The sequence below is a fragment of the Dermacentor variabilis genome, chromosome 5 (genome assembly GCF_050947875.1).
Source record: "Dermacentor variabilis isolate Ectoservices chromosome 5, ASM5094787v1, whole genome shotgun sequence".
In the NCBI taxonomy this organism is placed as follows: Eukaryota; Metazoa; Arthropoda; class Arachnida; order Ixodida; family Ixodidae; genus Dermacentor; species Dermacentor variabilis.
This window is the reverse complement of record NC_134572.1, coordinates 41,835,925-41,853,331: the sequence shown is the minus strand read 5'-3', so window position 1 is coordinate 41,853,331 and position 17,407 is coordinate 41,835,925. Positions and strand designations below refer to the sequence as shown.

General features: G+C 44.9%; 1 protein-coding gene across 1 annotated transcript in view; it reads left to right on the top strand.

Moving 5' to 3' along the window:
* The window catches only part of LOC142583505 (uncharacterized), a 79,131-nt gene that overhangs the window by 26,399 nt on the left and 35,325 nt on the right, over window positions 1–17,407 (top strand). The window contains exon 3 of the mRNA XM_075693993.1: window positions 7,877–8,051. Coding sequence (XP_075550108.1) covers window positions 7,877–8,051 — 175 coding nt within the window. The remainder of the gene's footprint in view (window positions 1–7,876; window positions 8,052–17,407) is intronic.

Sequence of the window (17,407 nt, the reverse complement as noted above, 5' to 3'; positions counted from 1 at the left end):
TACGGCGTGCTTCATAGTAAAATAGTGGTTTTGGCACGTAACACCCCAAAATTCATTCATAGAAAAAAAAAAACAACAAGCGTTCGAGTGAAATTAGATTTAGCAATTTTCAGGTGAGAACGGTTTTGCTATGTTGCAACTCAGCTACCATGGTTAAACCAATATCTGATTTTACGCAACAGTCAATTGTCACACGAAAAAAGCATTCCATTCTGTTTGAATTTTGAAAATACGCACATCTCTTCAAAGTGCACTTCTCAATATTTGTGCACTATGACATAATGCACACCTACCATGATGCCTTATACACGTTGCACATCCATCTTGATGCTATTGTGTGTCGCAAATTTGTGCTTGAATACATGCCGTGTCTAATTCTAAAGATACTTACTGACAGGGTAGGGGGGTTCCGTAACTTATACACGTTGCACATCCATCTTGATGCTATTGTGTGTCGCAAATTTGTGCTTGAATACATGCCGTGTCTAATTCTAAAGATATTTACTGACAGGGTAGGGGGGTTCCGTAACTTGGCCATCAGTTCCCATTATACACAAAATCTACGTATTTATTTACTTTGCTTGCCCTGCTTTGAAAGGGCAAGTACTTTTTCTTGCTCTTCCTTCTCTACGTACGCGTGTGATCCATGTCAAGCGGAAACTTATATATAGCCTAGGAAATTGACTTTTAAGCTGTTATAGCACCCGGAGGAAAAGCGATGCTGCTTGTTTTCTGAACCTAGTGCGAATAAGCAGTTCTATTAATACACCTGTTTTCATATATATCTGTCCAGTGATGTTCTGATGCAAAATAAAACAAAAATTCGTTTTCTTATACAATGTCCTAAATTACAAATTATTTCTTACAGCCACTGAGAGAAAAAGTGTTGATCATATTTATCCGCAGCGCAAGAAAACTAAGTAAGAACGGAGACACACACGAGTGCTACGTGGAGCCTTCGTCTTTTTGCACTGCAGTTGAACATTTTCAGCTTTGACCATAAAGCTTAATTTTTGTTTTGATACCAACTGCATATTTACATGATAATTGTTATGTTATAATGATTATGTGACGCGCGATAGAAAACTCAAACATGCAACAAGTTCACATGAAAATTGAGGCTCGAAGTGATAAACAGTGGTTGAACAAGGAATATCGGCTGCAGTCAACGTTTCTACAAAGAAATTTCTCTTCGTGAGAGTGGAAATCGCCCTCATGGAGAGAAATGCCCTTTCAAATCGGTGGCTTCAGCGCCAGTCCTGGTTCAACCATTATTCGATCATCACAATAGAAAATTGCCTTTGCACATCACACTTCTGCACAGTGGAACACAGAAAAACTTTGAAGTTACAGAAAAATATAAAAAGAAAATAACTTTTTCTTTGCCTCAGCATGGATAATTGTTTTACGCATACATTTTCTATAAAATAAAATAGAAAATTTATTAAAGTAACAGAAAACTTTTAAAGAGAGAACGTAACTTTTCCTGTAATACAAAATAGATAATCGTCTTTAAACACAAAATTTCTATTAATGTAGAACAGAAAGAAATTGTTAAATAACAGAAGAAGGAAAAATAGAAAACAGCTTTACAGAAATTTTCTGGCAAGGCAGCTGCCATAAAATTTCTGACTTTTTTAAAGAAACATGTTTTACCGTGTACATTCACTTCCACATAGAATGTATTTGTGCTGCGTACATTTAGAAGGCTTCGCCACGACGTTGAATAGAACATCGGTGGCTGACATTTTAACAAAAAGGGGTGCCTATCCATTGGCGCACAATTATTTGAGCGTTTCCGTCCTGCTTGTATGAGTCGAGGAAGAATATGATGCTTACAGTGGAGCAAATGCGGAATTTCCTTTTTTTTTCTCCGGCCTCTCATGACGCTTCTTATGGATACCTTCAATTTCAATTCAATTTCTTATGGATACCTTTGAACGACGATTTTCGGTAGTGCTCTGATATTGCGTTCTGAAAGGAAACTAAAATGTATAAGAAAAAAAAAGGAAAACAAGAAATACCGAAGTTCCGACTGTTCACACGGAGGATATGTGAAGATCGGAAGTTTGATATTCCTCAACACATTTTCCCTCGTTTCCGCATCCTCCCGCCTCACACCCTCTCCCCTTTAGAAGAACCCCAGCTATATATACTGTGGCGAGGAAAGCATACGTCGCCTTGAAGAAGACAAGTCTACTTGTCGAAACATTGGTTCCTGCATTCACCTTGTTCACGTTTTGCTCATCGTCTTAAATTTCCATCTCCCGCATTCCCCGTCTCAACAGTAGAAAGACACAAGTAAGCCTGAAGAGGGAAGCGATCGCGTTTCACGTCACGTGCTCGTTTTTTTACTTCTTTCTTTCTGAAGGATGGTGGGGAGATTCCGGTTGAAGTATACTACACCGTGTGGACCAGTTTCATTTTGGTTTCTCTGAGAGCAGCCTTTCAGGGATATATTTACATTGAGTGTCGTCTTTATAAAAATGCTATTCTTTCGGTTAGTGAGTGGTATCCTTGCACTTCTTATTGCTTCTTTCACGTCACGGGCGTCTTGGTTCCTTGTCTCAATTCACTGTCGAACTTCCTAACTGCTGTAGCACTCCTTACGTCGAAAATGAACGTGTAAACTTCAGCTGCGGCGCTTCAAAGCTATATTTCTTGCTTCGCACTTTTCAGACTCCTCGGTCAAGACCCTTTTATTTTTCAATAGCACATATTCCTTCATAAGAATTCAAGAATATGCAACTGCATCCATTAGTTATAAAGACTGATCGAAATAACGAGTTCCGCCTCAAGCAAACAGTATTCAATTATCGTCATCGTCACCGTTGTCACCACCACCACCACCACCACCGTTATCTTCATCGTTTTTACATTTTCTGGGTTATCCATAGATTTTAAGAATAACGATATCTTTTCTTAAATGCTTGTTCTTTTCGTTAGTTGAAGCATACAATGTCCATATACATCAGATACGCTAAGAAGTATACCTAGTATGGTCTTAATGAGGTCCAATGATCTTAAACAAATTTTTTTGTGCATTTTCTATAAATATTCGTCGACAAAAAGCTCAATCTAATGAGTTCTTTGAATTGATATTACATAAAATTTATAGCAAAATATCTTGGAGGTTTCCTATAGTCTGTCTAATTCAATCCTGAGGCCGATAGTAATGCAATGAGACCATAAGTTAGGGGACACTTTATTTTTGGCTTAAAGGCAGCATGCAAACGGGAAACACATATTTTTCGGCCCCCCACTTTCAGAAATAGCAAATGAATATTCCTGACGGATTTTCAGTTTTGACAGCAACTGATACATATAGAAACGGTATGTTGACTGTTTCGAAGTTGTGCAAACATTTTTAAAACAAAAGTTTCTTTTCCCACCAACCCGGTGTTTGGCGTAGGCTTCGGTCAGTTCTCGGTTTCTCGCGTGATGGGCACATGACCTATCCGCAGAAGCTTCAATAGCATTGGATGCTGGCCGACAAAATAGTCCCGATAAGCATTTCCACATAGAACCTCAACATATAATATACTCGCAGGTATCTCTAAAGCACGCTAACCGTTTAATGAAATGATGCATTATATTCAACAAGAACAACAACAACAACAACAACAACAACAACAACAACAACAACAACAACAACAACAACAACAACAACAACAACAACAACAACAACAACAACAACAACAACAACAACAACAACAACAACAACAACAACAACAACAACAACAACAACAACAACAACAACAGCAACAACAACAACAACAACAACAACAACAACCTATAGGACTTGCTGATTCCTGTGATGACACTACTTACATACTTGTTACTTGTGCTATAATTTGTGCAGCAACACTTATTATATCTTTATTTGTCATTTTCGTCCTTTCTCCTTTTTTTCTGAGTAATGTTTGGAGCTTTCCCTTAATATTAAGTATTAATACAAATGCAGCATTCTCAAAGAGAAAGGGAGTGCGTTTGCGTAGCAATAGTCTCCCATTAGCAACTATATAATGAAACACAAACAATATAAGCGTGGTGCCGTTAAAAGAAAGATTGTCTAACCGAAGACTGTGCACACAGTAAAGGAAGCGAAACTAACACAAGGGCAAAACGCAACCGCAGTTGCACTTATCTCTTTCGTTAGGCAGCGCCAGCAGCATTATATCGATCGCTTTAGATATAGGATTATGTTTTTTTGCCCGAAAAGCGAAGAGGTCTTCTATCTGAGCGTAGGCATATCGGAAAATACCCGACAGTAAGTACTATGGGCGAAAAATCTCGCTTCTTACACTGGGTATATCGACAGCCTCACGCAGAACAGGGCGGTAATCGTTACCACCTTCGATCGTTGGTGAGAGCATGGTTCACTGCTAAAGTTCGTAGAATGATTTTCTTCGTTGCCTTTACGGGCGCGCTGAAGCAAGATATCGTTACTTACGCTACACGTAGAACGATAAATATTAGACATCAAGACCGCGTTAAACATATTGCTTTTAATGTGCCCGGGAATGCGGTCCCTCTGTATTACCTTGCAAGACAACCTTGGTGTCTCTGTGTCACCAACACCGAAGCCTTTTCTTGCCATAATGTTAAAAAAAGAAAATATCGTCATACATTACTGCGGAACTCCCGCGTCTCGTGACGTTGCAAAGTGCGGATGCCTTCTATTATATATAAGGTATATTAATTCGGCAGCTCCCATTGAACTAGCGTAATTGAAGCGCGATGTCAAGGTTCAAGCGTCTGCTTATGAGCAGGAGGTTGCGGGCTCGGTTCCAGGCCACGGCTCCGCAGCTCGATGGAGCAAAAATCTAAGAAGGTTCGCGCAATTATGTTTAGGTGCATGTTAAATGAATCCCGGAGATAAAGATTATACCGCGATCCTCCACTACAGCGTCTATCACAATCCACGTGCAGTGTCAGGACGTTAGGCCTCAGGCTTACGGTTCAAGCGCAAACAGTTAAATAACAGTCATGGCATGTTTGGTTCTTTACAGGAGTACTCACCTTAAGCGACACCATGCACAGCAGTGAAAGAAAGTTGCATACCGGCCAGATAATTTGAATTCACAAAATCTCATTACGGTAGAGAGTGACACCACCGTCTACGAGGATTATGTACGGTGTAAGTTCTGTTGACATGTCTGGGCTCAGCTTGAATGTGCGGCTTGGCCTGTAACGTAGCCTTGAGTGTCAAGATAAAGTAATCTGTAAGTCAAGCGTCTGAAACAAGCTTCGGTATTTTTTAATGCCTCATGAATTAATGTTCAGTGATGTAGAAGAAATAAATGAGGCAAGAGTAAAAGTAAGATTTATGCTCTTCCTGCAAGAGAAAGAAAAACAGGCAAAAGGAAAACTGTGATTTGAGCTCGAGCGCTGTGAGCTAAGACTTCGGTTTATTATATTTTTTCAAGTTTAGTGACCAACTAGTGGTAGGATCATTTTTTGAGAGAACTGAACATCATAGCGTGAGTAATTGTACGTTTTAATCATTATCGTTTATAATATGAGGAAACACTGCCTTATGTGCTGATTGGCCGCTGGGTTTAAGTCGTGTTATGGCAGTTGCAGAACAGTTTCTAGACGAGAATTCAAGTTTATGGAGTGCGTGTTCTCAGAGATGCAACAACAGCTACTTCACGTCATTTACACGCCTGCCACATCCCCTCACCGCGGCGCCACTTTTCAATTTAGGTAGCTGTGATAATCTCTGCTGTATATACGTACATAGCACCATGACCCGGTAGCAGTAGGCCAACACGTATTGTTGGGCGATCACTGTGATCGTCTCGGTGTCCTTTCTTGTCTCTCATGCTCTCTGGTGCCGAGTGCTGCTGTAACAGCAGTCTATATGCACATAAAGCGGTAGAGAGGGGGAGGAGGAGAGAGAGACAAATCCCCCTTTTATTTAAAATGAATTGCCGAGAATTCTGCCACCGAATATGCAAGTGCGTATATGCTACAAGATGGTGGGCGGATTGTTCCAGAAAAACTGGCCGCCCTGTATACGCAATGCCTCATGACCTCCAGCATACCGGAATCTTGGAAGAACACTAACATAATCCTCATCCATAAGAAAGGGGACGCCAAAGACTCGAAAAATTATAGACCGATCAGTTTACTGTCCGTTGCCTACAAAGTATTTACTAAGGTAATCGTAAATAGAATCCGGAACACCTTAGATTTCTGTCAGCCAAAGCACCAGGCAGGATTCCGTAAAAACTACTCAACAATAGACCAAATTCACACTATTAATCAGGTGATAGATAAATGTGCGGAATATAACCAATTTTTATATATAGCTTTCATTGATTACGAGAAAGCGTTTGATTCAGTCGAAACCTCAGCAGTCATGGAGGCATTACGGAATCAGGGTGTAGACGAGCCGTATGTAAAAATACTGAAAGATATCTATAGCGGCTCCACAGCCACCGTAGTCCTATATAAAGAAAGCAACAAAATCCCTATGAAGAAAGGCATTAGGCAGGGAGGTACGATCTCTCCAATGCTATTCACAGCGTTTTTACAGGAGGTATTCAGAGACCTAGATTGGGAAGAATTGGGGATAAGAAGTAATAGAGAATACCTTAGTAACTTGCGATTCGCTGATGATATTGCCTTGCTTAGTAACTCAAGGTACCAACTGCAATGCATGCTCACTGACCTGGAGAGGCAAAGCAGAAGGGTGGGTCTAAAAATTGATCTGCAGAAAACTAAAGTAATGTTTAACAGTCTCGGAAGAGAACAGCAATTTACAATAGGTAGCAAGGCACTGGAAATAGTAAGGGAATACATCTACTTAGGGCAGGTAGTGACCGCGGATCCGGATCATGAGACTGAAATAATTCGAAGAATAAGAAAGGGCTGGGGTGCGTTTGGCAGGCATTCTCAGATCATCAACAGCAGGTTGCCATTATCCCTCAAGAGAAAAGTATATAACAGCTGTGTCTTACCAGTAATCACGTGCGTGGCAGAAACCTGGAGGCTTACGAAAAGGGTTCTACTTAAATTGAGGACGACGCAACAAGCTATGAAAAGAAGAATGATAGGTGTAACGTTAAGGGATAAGAAAAGAGCAGATTGGGTTAGGGGACAAACGCGAGTTAAGGACATCTTAGTTGAAATCAAGAAAAAGAAATGGGGCATGGGCAGGACATGTAATGAGGAGGGAAGATAACCGAAGGTCATTAAGGGTTACGGACTGGATTCCAAGGGAAGGGAAGCGTAGCAGGGGGCGGCAGAAAGTTAGGTTGGCGGATGAGATTAAGAAGTTTGCAGGGACAACATGGCCACAATTAGTAAATGACCGGGGTAGTTGGAGAAGTATGGGAGAGGCCTTTGCCCTGCAGTGGGCGTAAGCAGGCTGATGCTGCTGCTGCTGCTGCTGCTGCTGCTGCTGCTGCTGCTGCTGCTGCTGCTGATGATGATGATGATGGTGACATGCTACTCAGCATACGGGAAAAGGACTGAGACAGAAAGACCATGTGAGGAAGAAAAAGAAGGAGGGTGGGAAAAGTAAGAAAAAAAGGCGTGCTTAGTGCAGTAAACTTATGAACTATACCTTGCGTGTTCTCCACCATCAGACGCGTTGAGCAGTGATATTCATCAAGTGACTTTCGAGCTGAGCGCTTTTGGTTCTTACAAATCAAAAGGAAGCTCTCGCCATTACTGGTTGTCTTAACTCAGCTTTGCCTACCTTGGCAGCCTCACCATATCAGTGTAAAGTCACGCCCTTCACCTGGAGCAGAACGAAGGGCAATAAATGTTCTGTTATGATTGCTGTTTACTTCATTCCTCTCACCTACGAGTAAGGAGTGACTGACTCACGACGTGTGGGACGGTCGCGATTTTTTTTTTTCACATGACGCCAAGCGGCACGCTGAAGGCTACATGACCACCTGCGAAAGGGAGTTGGTCCATGCGCGCTCCCTTGTCTACCATTTCAGCCGCAAGGGTCAGATGCTGCTGGCCGTGGAAGGAGTGGGCTGCGACCTGGATGGTGGTTTCGCCCGCATCCAGTGCGGACGTCCCGAAAGGTATTCTGCAGATGGTGGACAAGCCTGCGACAACGTTTATATGCCAGACCACAGATGCGCTGCTAGCTGAGTGGCGCTGGTGTCCCTGTCTATGTGACGCTAAACGGGGACACCATGTTGTGCTCATGGCCGTCAGTTGTGGCACTGGCTAACATTACCAGTGCATTGGTTTGGATTACACCGCGGGCAAATCCTCTTTCTGTCCACTTTCATCTCCTTTTACGCTATCACTTCAACATTTCAATTAAAACAAGAATTCACCTAATACTTTCCGTAGTATTATTCTCTGTTGCCTTCAGTTGATAGTGAAAACAACAATCGGTCCCCTTGCTTGCCTTTCTTCTCGTTCACGGTATGATAGCGTGAGCTAGCTAGACATTGTTAGAGAAAATTCTGAGGACGCTTACGCTTCGCCTGTAAGAGTGAAACGCGATAGCATTCAAAGACCCCTGACTGCTTCTCATGCTTCCCGACAACTGCAGCTCATGTAACCGTAACACTTACGGGGAAGCACTGGTGGCAAACGTTACGTACGAAGGCAAGCTTTCTGGTAGAGACGCGGCCTCTGCGTGGATCGATCTCCTATTATTGTTTTGCACTTTTGATATTTCCATCTGAGAAGAGAGAGAGAAGGGGATGCAAATGAGAGAAAGGCAGGGAGGTTAACCAGACTTAAAACCTCCGGTTTGCTACCCTGCACTAGGGGAAGGGAAAGGGGAAGTAAAGACGGAAAGAAGAGCGTGACAAAAATAAAAGCGTGAGAAAAAAAATATGAAAAGGGATGAAATGGGGTCCTTATAGTCTTTCTAATAGGCCACTGTCACGTAGAAAAGTCAACAAAGCCTTGACCGACTTTTGCTGCGACGACAGTTCACGTCGGCATTCCAAAACTGACTGTTCTGAAAGTGGCCTGTCGTCAAGGCGTGCCAACGTGGTCGCTAGTGACAGCCGGTGCGCGCTGTATTGAGGACAGTGGCAGAGCACGTGTTCGATGGTCTCCTCGCCGCCGCAGTGTCTGCAAGCCGCGCTGTCGTCCATACCGACTCGGAAGGCGAAGGATCTTGTGTAGGCGACACCAAGCCACAGTCGGCAAAGGACTGCTGTTTCTAGTCGAGAGAGTCCAGATGGGGGTCGAAGTCGAAGGGATGGGTCCAGTCGGTGTAGACGTGTATGCTGTAAGCTTGGTGTGTTCCATAAAGTTTTGATGGATTCATTTGCAAGCACACGAATTTTCGTTGCAGCGTCTGTTCTTGAGAATGGAATGGAGTCTTGGAAGCCCTCCTCATGTGCAGATCGTGCTGCTGCGTCGGCAAGTTCATTGCCCATTATGCCACAGTGGCTTGGAATCCACTGCAACGTGATGTCGTGTCCTTGCTCGACGAGGTGGTGAAGCAGCAGTCTGATTTCTAGAACTAGTTGTTCGTGGGGTCCTCGGCGTAAGGCAGAAACCAAACAATGAAGTGCAGCCTTGGAGTCAGTGAACACGCTCCATTTCTTGGGTAGTTCTTCAGAAATTACACGAAGTGCGCAACGAATAGCAGCAAGCTCCGCGGCAGTCGATGTAGTCTGGTGAGAGAGTCGAATCTTTATGGTGGAAGGTTTTGCAGGAAAGATCACCGATCCTGCAGACCCATTCACCGTGGTTGAAGCGTCAGTATACAGATGATGATGATCGTTGTACGTCTCGTACAGCAAGAGCAGTGAAAGCTGCTTGAGTGCTGGAGACGAGAGTTGGGCTTTTGTTCGTATGCCTGGTACGACAAGTCGAACCTTTGCTTGAGCCAAGCACCATGGTGGAAACGGAACTCTCGCTGGAGCTGTATAACCTGATGGAAGGTACGCACGATAGGGCAGGACAGTTTCACAAAAGGAAGCACGTGGTCGATCCTCTGGCAGTGAGCCTAGATGATGGGCAGGGGCTCGAGCAAGGTGTCTTACGTGTGCTCTGAGTGCTTCCATGACTATATGGGTCTTGGCTGGGAAATCGTGTGCAATCGCAATGGTTTCAGCCGTTGACGAACACCGCGGCAAGCCAAGACACGCTCTTAGCGCCTGGGCCTGGACGCTTTCGAGTGTACGGATATTACTTCTGCAGGTGTTGGTCAGCACAGGCAAGCTGTATCGCAAATACCCAAGAAAGAGCGTCCTGTACAGTTGCATCATTGCATGTACTGAAGTACCTCAGACATTTCCTCCAAGAAACTTAAACACATTAGAGATATCCGTCAGGCGCTTCTTTAGGTAGGCCACATGAGGACTCCAGCAGAGGTCGCGATCAATGATTACTCCTAAGAATCGGTGCGTCCTGACATAAGGAATGTTTTGACCGTCGATAGAGACATCGTATGATCTCATTGGCTTCCGGCTAAACGCGACCAATGCGCATTTTTCTGGCGAGATCTTGAGGCCTTGTTCATTTAAGTAGGCCGATGTTGACGTGGCAGCTTTTTGAAGCCTGGCGCGTACTTGCGGCCGTGTCACACCAGATGCCCACACGCAGATGTCATCGGCATACATTGAAATTTTAACTGTGTTCGGAAGTCGTTCCACGAGTCCAGTGAGTACAAGGTTGAAAAGCGTTGGACTCAAGACACCACCTTGTGGAACTCCATGGTGCGTATAATATTCCGAGGTTGGGCCAGCTTCAGTGTTAAGAAATAGAGACCGCCTATGTAAATAACTGCGAGTCCAACGATATAATGGACCGCCTAGGCCCACCGATTCCAATGCTTCAAGTATGGCGTCATGAAGAACGTTGTCGTAGGCTCCCTTTATATCTAAGAACATTGCGACAGATAATCTCTTACACGTCTTTTGGTGTTGAACATAGGTTACCAGATCGATAACGTTGTCGATAGAACATCGGTGACGTCGAAAACCAGCCATGGCGTCCGGGTAGATTTCGTAATGTTCAAGATACCACTCAAGTCTGGCGAGGATCATTCGCTCCATTACCTTCCCAACGCAACTTGCCAGCGCAATCGGTCGGTATGAAGTAATCTCTAAGGGAGACTTGCCAGGCTTAAGAAGCGGTACCAGGCGGCTGAGCTTCCAATCTTGAGGAACTTTGCCCTCTTGCCAGGACTCGTTATAGATATGAAGGAGTGCACTTCGTGCCCGTTCACCAAGGTGACATAGCATGCGGTAAGATATGTCATCCGGACCAGGCGACGACGACCGATTACAGAGGGCGAGCGCCGCGTCAAGCTCTTGCGTCGTGAAAGGCAGATCCATGCGTGAATCGCGTGAATCTGGAATACGGTTCAATGTAAGCGAACCTGTGCGAGTTGGCTGGCCCGCAATCATAGCACAGAAGTCTTCCGCCACATCAATGTCTTGTCGGCGCTGGAATAGTGCTAGGGCCTTAAACGGGAAACGCTGTTCCGGAACAGAACGTAGACCTCGCACAGTTCTCCATATTTGAGATAGCGGTTTGCGGGGATCTAGCGACGCACAAAATTTCGACCAACGCTGAGCCTCTAGTTTATCCATGCGCCGTTGTATCTTCTTTTGCATTCGCCTGGCTGTTCTGAGATCCTGAATTGACTTAGTGCGTCGATATCTCCTTTCGGCACGACGGCGAATCGCACGAAGCCGCTCCAATTCCAGGTCGAATTCAGAATACCTTGGAGAACACGTAAGTGTGCGCGTGGCCGTCTGTGCCGTTTTCTTAATAGCTTGTTGAAGTCCACAAGAGAGGCCTTTGTGACAAGCGTCCTCAATCTGGGATTTAAAGACAGACCAATCTATTCTTCGTATCGTGGTGAACGTATACGTGTTAGACATTCCCTTGATCTTGAGGTAGGTGGGGATGTGGTCACTTCCGTGCGTTTCAATGTCCAAAAACCACTTAACATGTGTGGCGAGGCGGTGGGAGACGAAAGTCAAATCGAGGCAGCTGCTGTATGTTACTCCCCGCAGAAATGTTGGACTCGCGTCATTCAGCAGGTAGAGACCATTGTTGGAAGCTAAGGAAGCTAGTCGTCTTCCCGTCGCGTTAACCTTTGAGCTTCCCCAAATGGTATGGTGAGCGTGGAAATCCCCAGTGATAATCCATGGACCAGGTTGTGTTTTCAAGATGTCTTCTAGTCTTTTGGTGTCAAATCGACTTGATGGAGACAGATACACCCCCAAGAGTGCAAAGGTGACTTTCCTATTTTTAACAGTCATGCACACATACTGATTGTCGTCATGATGTTGCACCGGTTGGACGACGTAAGTGAGTTCACGGCGAATGAACACGACCACCTTGCTACTTTTGATGTCGCTCGATGAGAATATTGTCTCGTAGCCGGATAGTCTCATTGGATGGGATAATCTTGGTTCACAGATGACAATGATTGGAAAGCGGTTAGTGAGAACAAATTGACGAAAATCGGCGATGCGAGATCTTAGACCTCTCGCGTTCCACTGAAGGATCGACGCTTCTCGGACCTCCTTACGAAATGACTTGTGATTGTCAGTCATGGCTTCACTCAAGGCTTGCTAGGACGGGGCTCAGCGCGTCGAGCACTTGTAGTCCACTACGAGCAGATGGAGTGTCAATGCTTGTCAACATGGCCCTGATGACATTCACAATGGATCGCAGCACCGGGATCATTTGGCAGTCGACTGTTGAAGCCTCACCGACAGAAGCGGGCTTCGGTGGGATGATCAAGCGTGTAGGCTCCTTAGAAGACTGAGAGATTGCAAGCGCCGGCCACTCCTCCACGGGGGCAGCAGTTCCCCTCTGAGGCCTCCTTGTGCTCTCGGGCGTTCCATATGAAGATGATGACGTTGGCGCAAGCGGCGCACGAGCGCCACCCTGTCTTGAGCGTTTCCGTCGATGACGACGTCGACGCCGGATCTTTTCTGAGGCTTCTTTATGGGTTGAGTTATCCCTCACCATTTGCTTCAGAACTTCGAACTCTTTTTTGATTCTTGGGCATTCTTTAGACGTCGCTTCATGGGTGCCTTCACAGGTGCCACACCTTAAGTTTGTGGCACGGCAGACATCTACCGTGTGTGACTCCGCGCACCGGGGGCATATTGGGGAGTTTGTGCAGGCGCCCTTAACATGTCCGATCTTAAAGCACTTGTGGCATTGAAGCGGCTTTGGGATAAACCGTCGTACGACATGTCGGAAGTGACCGACCTTTACGTGCGAAGGGATGGAATCCCCCTTGAACACAATCTTCACACAACGGCTGTTGCCAAGTCGGCATACGTGCGTGATGGCCATTCCTTCGTATGCCGGTTTGATCAGAATTGGCAGGTCCGAGTTCGAAATAGCCAAGTCAACATCGTAGATTACACCTGCAGTGCAGGCCCCATCCATAGGTATGACCGATCGTACTTTTATGTTGCCCAAATCTGTTATCTGTCGTAGCGTCTCCAGCGTGGTTCCACGGGTTGTGTCGACAGCTAGAACATTCTTTCGTGTGTTCAGCCGGACTTCCTTGATTTCGTTTGGCGCCTTTCCCTCAAGAAAAACAGAGAGAGCTTGCCTGTTCAATACTCGAAGGTTGACAGAAGAATCCACTGGCATGAAGAGGATGGTGTGCGGCCAGCGTTCACTACCTGCCTGCATGGTTGACGTACTCGCTGGTGACGACGCCTTGATAAGCCTCCTTTTAGCCCTTCGGCTCCTCACCGACACGAAGCTGTCATCAGATGAGTCCTCACCTGTGATTGAGTAGACCTCTGTGTCTTCGCTGGTGCTGGACCAGGTGCCTCGTTTCCTTGAGGAACTTGTTAATGTAGTGATCTTGCCAGACGGGCCGGCAATAGGCTCTGCATCCATGGCCATAGGAGTAGGAGTCTCTCTTGAGTGGTCACTGGTGGTTGACCAGGTGCCTTGACTCATAGAAGAGATTGCCGTTGCAGACTTCTGGCAGCACGGGCCTGCGGAACGTTCCGCGTCCATCGCCTCAAGCCAGGACGCGCAAAATGCCCCAGAGACTGATGAAAATTTGACGAAAACTGGCTAGCTGGGACAGATGCGTTCTAGCACTGAGTAACTTCGTTTTCGTCCCAGACCAACTCTGAGAAGAGATAACATAAAAGATATACGCAGTCGGCGTCTTTTTTCATTACATTTGTTTGTGGACTTGCGTTCTCAAAATTCCGAGGAATAACATTATAAAGAATGAAAGACAAGGTATGGGCAACTTTGGTGGTAGAAGAGTGGTTGGGTACGCGTGGTTCGGAACTTGCATCGAAGTCAAACATAGAAATTTTGTGGACTTCACTTCAGTTCTGTTCCTCTGTGACTTGTACAGTCGGGGTCTGTTACTATCCACCTAATTCTACCTCTGAATTTATCGAGAGTCTTAATCATTCCCTAACTTTAATTCAAGACAACTATCCAACTTCACCTATAATCCTTGCTGGCGATTTCAACTGCTCCGCAATAAATTGGCAGACGTGTACGCCCCTAGGTTGCGCAAGGAAGAGCGAATGTAGGAAATTTCTTGATGTTCTTTGTTCATTTCATCTGCATCAAATAGTTTGCAAGCCAACACGTGGAAACTCAATTCTAGATCTAGTCTTCACAACCGAACCGGAAAATATGCTTGTTCACGTCATTGAATGTATTTGCGGCCACAACGTAGCACACTGTGAATATCTTTTAGAAAGTAGTAGTAGTAGTAGTAGTAGTAGTAGTAGTAGTAGGAAAGTAGTAATCTATTGACGATTACTTCCGTGCAAATTTCGACGCGCTTCTTGCAGAGCTGTCATCTTTTTCTGTGTGGTTCCTGGAAACCATGGCTTATCGCAATACAAATGATAACTGGCTCGCTATCGGAAGAAAGCTTACTAAACTGAAACAAAAGCACGTTCCCAAAATTGAAATCACCTCCTCAACACAGAGCACATGGTTCACGTCACAAGTGAAGAGAGCAATCAATAAAAAGAAACGTCTTTACTCTAAAGCCAAGTTGATTGGCAGCGCTATTGGGAGCAATCAAATAAATGTAAAGCGGAAACTGAAGCATCTAAAGACAAGTTTTTAATGGTGACATCCGGGCACGTACCCAGGGGGGGGCCCGGGGGGGCCCGGGCCCCCCCCGAAATCAAGTGGCATACCCCCCCCCCCCCTTCCCACCCACGCCACCACTCCTCACATATTTCTAAAGCGCCGCCAGATCAATGTTGAGACTTGGCAGCTATTAATCGGTCAGCATTATGCTGCCTTTTTCACTCCTTTTCGATGGCGGTAGTTATCGGCATCTCTTGTAATGTGAAGGACAGTTTTCTCATAGATTCCGCACCCGTGCGATTAACTCGAGATGCGTTCAGTTGTCACCATCTATTCAACCGTCACGCGCATAGCTGCAGCTTTTGTTAGTTCAACCTTCATTGTTTAGGCTTAGCCTGGGACCATGGAAAGGGATGCGGCTGTTACTGAGCTGGTCTGTACTCTCGTGGAACGAGTTGCGGCCGGAGAAAACGTCAATTGCGTTTAACTTTTCCGTTTGCTTCATTATTTCCTTGAGTTAGGGCTCGCCGCGAGGCTGGCAGATGCCCGCAACCATATACACGTGATATGGGTTAGATAAGGTGGGAAATAAAATAATGTGAAAGTGCGTCCATCATGAAACCCTGCAATAACCTTTAGAACCACAAGCAAGATGACTGTCGCCCGTTACCTCGTCTGTTTTTCCCTAATTGTATAACACTTTTCGTGCAAAATTGGCAACTGGAAACAAAAATCGCAAGGAGTTGAGAAATTAAGCGATCTACTAAGGGAGAGAACCAAGGCAACAACCAAACTGCAAGGAAAAGCGAAAAATAAAAAATGTTTACCGTTGTTTATGAGAATATTTATGGATCGACATCTTTTTATTTAAAAAGGAAGTAGAGAAAACGCCGCCGGAAGTGGAGAACAATTACTTGCTTTGAATGACGCTTCTACAGTTATCGGTCGAACCGCCTCACGTAGCCACTTCTCTGCTGTGTTTTTTGGGTGTTTTTCTAACCTTTCGCGGTGAGCGCAGTACATCTAGAATCGCAGAGTCCTGCGCTCTACGCGGCTGTGTGGGACTGGCAGCCGCACAGCGTTACGCAATTCGCGGAACTGTCAAAACTGATCAACAAGCCGAAAATAACTGATATTCGAAACTATAACATGAGAAAGACTGAAGAAGCTGTAAAAAATGACCGCAGCCTGAAATCAGTAAAAAAGAAACCTGGCTTGGGACAAACCATGATGTATACACTAAAAGATAATGTCATCAGCAATCTCGAAAATATAGTAAAAGCAGCGGAAAAATTCTAAGCTGACCTGTATACAGTACTCAGAGGAGTCACGATACCTCACTTAGAAACAGTAATGAACAGGATACAGAAACTCTCCTATAACTAGCGATGGGGTCAGAAGGGCCCTGCAAGAAATGAAACGGTGAAGAGCGCGGGAGGAGAAGGTGGAATAACAGTCGATTTAATCAAAGATGGAGGAGACATAATGCTTGGAAAACTGGCAGCTCTTCATACGAAGTGTCTATCGACTGCAAGGGTCCCAGAAAACTGGAAGAATGCAAACATTATACTAATCAACTAAAAAGGAGACGTTAAAGAATTGAAAAATTATAGGACCATTAGCTTGCTCCCAGTATTATATAAAATATTTACCAAAATAATCTCCAATAGAATAAGGGCAACACTGGATTTTGTCAACCAAGGGAACAGGCTGGCTTCAGGACGAGATACTTTACAATAGATCACATCCACGTCATCACTAAGGTTATCGCGAAATCTGCAGAGTACAATAAGCCTCTCTACGTGGCTTATATAGATTACGAAAAGGCATTTGATTCAGTAGAGATACCAGCAGTCATAGAGGCACTACGCAATCAAGGAGTACAGAACGCTCACGTAAAAAGCTTGGAAAATATTGCTACATGCGTGTGGTATTTGTTTGTTTGAACGAGGCGCGTGAGCGCCATCACTCCAGAAAAGAGGAGGAAAAACGAACTGGGCTCGCGGTGTGAATCTAAGCGGTCAGCGCTGCAACCGTTGTTGTAAATATAATCTGTAAATAGCTTCTCGTCTTACTGACTCGTCCTTCGCGTAAGAATATCTACAGAGGTTCTACAGCTACCTTAATTCTACACAAGAAAAGCAGGGAGATACCTATAGAGAAAGGGGTCATACAGGGAAACACAATTTCTCCAAAGCTGTTCACTGCGTGCTTAGAAGAATTCAAGCTATTAAACTGGGAAGGCTTAGGAGTAAAGATCGACGGCAAATATCAAAAGACAGGGGCGAATAAAGATCGACGGCAATGTCATCGGCAACCTTCGGTTTGCCGATGACATTGTTCTATTCAACAACAATGCAGACGAGTTACAACAAATGATTGGAGACCTTAACTG